This window comes from Octopus bimaculoides, chromosome 9 (genome assembly GCF_001194135.2).
Source record: "Octopus bimaculoides isolate UCB-OBI-ISO-001 chromosome 9, ASM119413v2, whole genome shotgun sequence".
In the NCBI taxonomy this organism is placed as follows: domain Eukaryota; kingdom Metazoa; phylum Mollusca; class Cephalopoda; order Octopoda; family Octopodidae; genus Octopus; species Octopus bimaculoides.
The window spans coordinates 64,789,536-64,794,439 of NC_068989.1; the positions used below are offsets into that span (position 1 = coordinate 64,789,536).

The following is a 4,904-nucleotide window of genomic DNA, read 5'->3' on the forward strand; positions in this document are numbered from 1 at the left end:
ACCAATCAATCAATCAATTCATCTGCCAGTGAGTCTGTCTATCAATCAATCAATCAATCTATCTATCTGCCAGTCAGTTTGTCTATCAATCAATCAATCAATCTATCTGCTAGTCAGTTTGTCTATCTATCTATCTATCTATCTATCTATCTATCTATCTATCTATCTATCTATCTATCTATCTATCTATCTATCTGCCTACCTCTCTGTCTGCCTGTCTGTCTGTCTATCTGTCATCCATCTATCCATCTCTCTATGTGTGCGTGTGTATACGTTTGAGTGTGTGTGGATGTGAGTGTTTGTGTATGTGTGTGTGAGTGTGTATGTGTGTGCGTGTGTGTGTGTGTGTGTGTGTTATAGGCACAAGACCAGAAATTTGGGGGCCAGGTGAATATGATTATATCGATGCCGGAGAGATAAAATGCAAAGTAGATCTCGGCAAGATTTCAGCTTTCAACATAATGAGCCGGAACAAATTACTGCAAGGCATTTTGGGCAACACTGTTTGAATTCTGCCAGTCGACCGAGCAAAATTAATATGGCCGTCACTCGCAGTTGTAGTTTCTGTTCGCTTCGCTACTCTGACTTACCTGCTGACACACGCATGCTCACACATGCGAACGCGTGCAATCACACTACGCATGTGCGCACGTACAGACACGCAGACATACAGACACAGGCACACAAACACACATACACATACATATGCATATACGCGTGCATATGTATATTACATATATATTACACACACATACAGCTCACACATATAATACATGCACGCATGTATGCATATGTGTTTCTCTGTGTTGGCGTTTATATATATATATATATATATATATATATATATATAATAGACATATGTATATGGTATATATCTATTATATATTTATATTACATACGTCGAATATGCATTCTATAGATATATATATTACGCAACCACATACAAACATATATATATCTTTAACGCAACTCACTTTTATAGTGAAGGCTTCATTCTCATAAGTAGAAGATTATATTTAATGAAACTTGTGTGATATCTTAAATTTATTTATGGTTTCAACATTAGTCTCATACAGTTCGGTGAGTAAAGAGTGTTCACATGTTATTATTTATACCTATATATGCCTGATAACTTTAAAGGGAAAAGATACCATGAACCAACAATTCAGTCGAACAATATATAAGAAATAATACTCGAGTCACATTAAAATCACATCCTGGCATCTCAAAGCAAAGAAGAATACATAAGATAATATAATTCTAGATACTTCTAAGAATGGTAGGATGACCAAAGCTAGAATGTCTTTGATCATGGCACTGATCGATCAAGCTTCACATCAACTTAAACGCCATTCAAAACAATAAAAGATATGAACATTTTTTTACTTACACTCATCATATCTATACCATTTGTATATGACCAGGTATGTTGGAATGATTCTTGCAGTCTATTCGCCAAGGATTTTGGTAAATGGTGAAAGTTGATAAATTCTTTGATACTTTCTGTTTTTTCATTATATTCTTCTGTTCCTTGATAGAGCCGTAACATTATTGAAGACACATTACCGAATATAGCGGCACTCAGCAATGCTATTAAAAGGAATAGAAGGAAACAAAAGAACAATAAAACAACGTCGAATAAATATGGTCGTAAAGAAACGGATAAACGTCAAGAAATAGTTCTGGCATTGGTTGCTGAAAAGAAATCGCTGTTTGAATCATTAATGTTTGAATCATTAATGTTTATTAATTGAATCGTTCTTATTAAGTAAATTTATTAATATTACCTCAAAGGAAATCCTATAATTAATGTTGTGTGACGCGTTTTCATTTGAAAGTTTTATAAATATTAGCAATAAATCATAACAAATGAATATAGAAACGTGTTTGATGAATAAATCAGAGTAGATAGTGGGTTTTCTATAACAAAGGTTCGAGTCCTTCTCCTAGAAATTGAACCTACTGTTGATCTTGTTATGCGCATGGCTGTTAGTAAAATACCCCGCACAGCTGAAATGAACATCCGATCATAGATAACTTGGATCATGAAAGAAAGTCCGTTATTAGTTTATCGGTTCTGTTTTGCAAAATTTAGAATACATTAAGATAACCGCAGATGAGCGAATTGATAAATTGCCGGATTATTAATGAAGAGTCGGTGATTTGTATGAATCAATGGCTTTTGCCAGCTGTTATAATCGTTATCTTCATCTGGAACGTTCCTTTTCAAAGCGCAGGCCCGGACAAGTTGCCTATACTTGCGAGTCTTCTCTGTCTCTCTTATTACACGATATCGATGTTTTCTACTGGAAAGTCAAAGACCGACTTAATAATTTAAAACCTAGAACGACTTCATAATTTAAAAACCTAGAACAAACACCACAACGTATCTTGTTTGATGAACTAACAGTTCTTTTAAACCATTACCAGGAACTTGCGCTTTATTTATCGACCCAGAATGAATGAAACAGAAGATAAGTTCTGTTAGATTTGAACGCAAAGTATTGACGGCAGAAAATACCATATGGCATTATTTCTGATGCTCTAACGACTCTACTAGTTCACTACTCTCACTCCTCTGTACTTTCTGATATGCCATGCATGGATCCCTTGAAACTAAGACAACTCTCCCTAAAGGATTCTTAATAAATAATTCACTTTGGAAGAGTTTCTTGATTTAAAAAAAAATTCAAATCACAAATAATATAATAACTCACCCAAAAGGGTACAAATAAAAAAATTGCTACACTAGGCAACCTAACGGAAATCAATTATTATAATGAGGATACAAGAAGAAAAAATATTTTTCTCTCTGTATATAACGAAATAATGAAATACAAACTTGAGTGCAAGTATATTTTATCTTTTATCCCGTACCTGTTTCTATTGTTAATCTGACCCATTCTGAGGTACCGTGTTGAAGAATTTTAGTCGACAGAATTGACTCCAATACTTATTGTTTCAAAAATTGGTACTTATTCAATCGGTTCTATTTTATTGAACCGCTAGATTACGGGGACGTAAATACACCATCACCAGTTGTCAAGCGGTGATCTCACACACACACACGGGCTTCTTTCAGTTCCCCTTTACCAGCTCTCTCACAAGGTTTTGGTCGAGTCGAAGTTATAATACAAGACACTTGCCTAAGGTGCCATGCGGTAGGACTGAATCCGGAATCATGTGGTTGGAAAGTACACTTTTTACCGCATAGTCGCGCTTGCGCTTCACAGCCACTCTTGTACCTCACAGCCAAATCTGCGCCTCACAGCCAAATGCACCTCACTGCTTCACAACGCATTGATTATGACCTTTTCTCTGAGGCCTCCCGAGATCGGTGCAAAGAAAGGAGGATCTTATTATGTGAAAGCATGCAAAATAATGGACTCTACTATATGCATTAAAGACAAAGAGCTGCGTTAAATAGCGGTACGGACTATATTTATTAATCAAGAACTCAGAATGTAAAGAGCCGGGATAAATCTTGAAAGACACCGTTTACGACAATGCAACGGCAAATCCTCCACTCAGTACTTGCAATTAATTTTTTGAACTCCGAAACGATAAAAGGCAGAGTTGACCACAGTAGGTTTTGAAATCAGCGCATACACTTGCAAGAAATATAACAAGACAACTCTATATACATGATAATCTTTTCACAGTTTCCGTTTAGTAAATTTATTCACAAGGTATTGGTGGGCCCAGGGCTAAGTAGAACACGTTTGTTTAAAGGGCCGTTTGGTGAGACTAAACTCAAAACTTTGTGGTTGCGAGGCGAACTTCTCAACCACACAGCTACGTCTGCACTTATTTTAGGCGTACGTATGCTTTAGGATGCTTCATATTTACAGTATAAATTCTATGAGCAAACACTTAGTTCTTTTATTATATTGGAGTCGATAAAGTTCCTGTAATATGAATCCTATTAAGATTCAACATATTTAATGCGTAGAACATTAAATAACAACTAGAAATAATAATGATATAAGGGTAAAAATGATATTAGTCAACGATAATTATTTTCAGTTTTCAGCTAGTACGGAAAAGCAGCACCGGATATATCTCGGATTTAATGTAAACTCATCAATGAAGCATAGACTTCAGTACAGTTGCTTGCAGTATTAATGAGAAAATCACTTACTAAATAAATGTCCGTGGTTATACATTAGCTAGCGATGAGAAACAGAATTGTTTAGAGAATAAATAATTGAGCGATGCCGCTCGAATTTGTAACACACATCACCGTCTCGTTAGAAAGCAAGACATTTTCATAACTCAAATATATCATTATAAATATACAGCTCATTAAATTACAATGGATGATTAATCTTTTCACACGAAAAAAAATCTAATAATAACAAAAATAAATCTGTTTTAGTTGATAAACTTATTTATATAACGAAACATAAAAGCATAACGTTGATTTTCTTCGCAAAAAATTGTCTGTAAGACACATTGGAAGATATTCCGAATATATTACGAACGGTTAGGAATAGTGGTAAATAACAATTACATAATTACAAATCTTATAAGACAAAATATCGCAACGTTTCAGAGAAATGCATTGATGAGCGTGAAGAAGTGAAGAATTAATATTCCTAATACTTATACAGAATTGACGACATAATGACGGCATAAACAAATCAAATTAGTAATACGGAATTATGTATTCCGTTATATTATCTATAAGAAGCAAACTTCAGAAAGTTTGCAGAAATTTCCAAGTATTGATAAATACACATACGCACATGCACACACACACATACCGCGCCCAATATGCACACTATTGGCACGTATGAGTATGTATGTGTGTGTGTGTATATATATATATATATATACACACATACATATATATATGCATTTATACATATGTATATATATATATATATATATATATATATATA

The 4,904-nt window shown here is 34.4% G+C and overlaps 1 protein-coding gene across 9 annotated transcripts in view; it reads right to left on the bottom strand.

Moving 5' to 3' along the window:
* The window catches only part of LOC106879147 (potassium voltage-gated channel subfamily H member 7), a 703,964-nt gene that overhangs the window by 146,480 nt on the left and 552,580 nt on the right, over positions 1-4,904 (bottom strand). For all 9 annotated transcript variants that reach the window (XM_052970717.1, XM_052970723.1, XM_052970716.1 and 6 more), the window contains one exon: positions 1,391-1,590. In XM_052970717.1, coding sequence (XP_052826677.1) covers positions 1,391-1,590 — 200 coding nt within the window. The remainder of the gene's footprint in view (positions 1-1,390; positions 1,591-4,904) is intronic.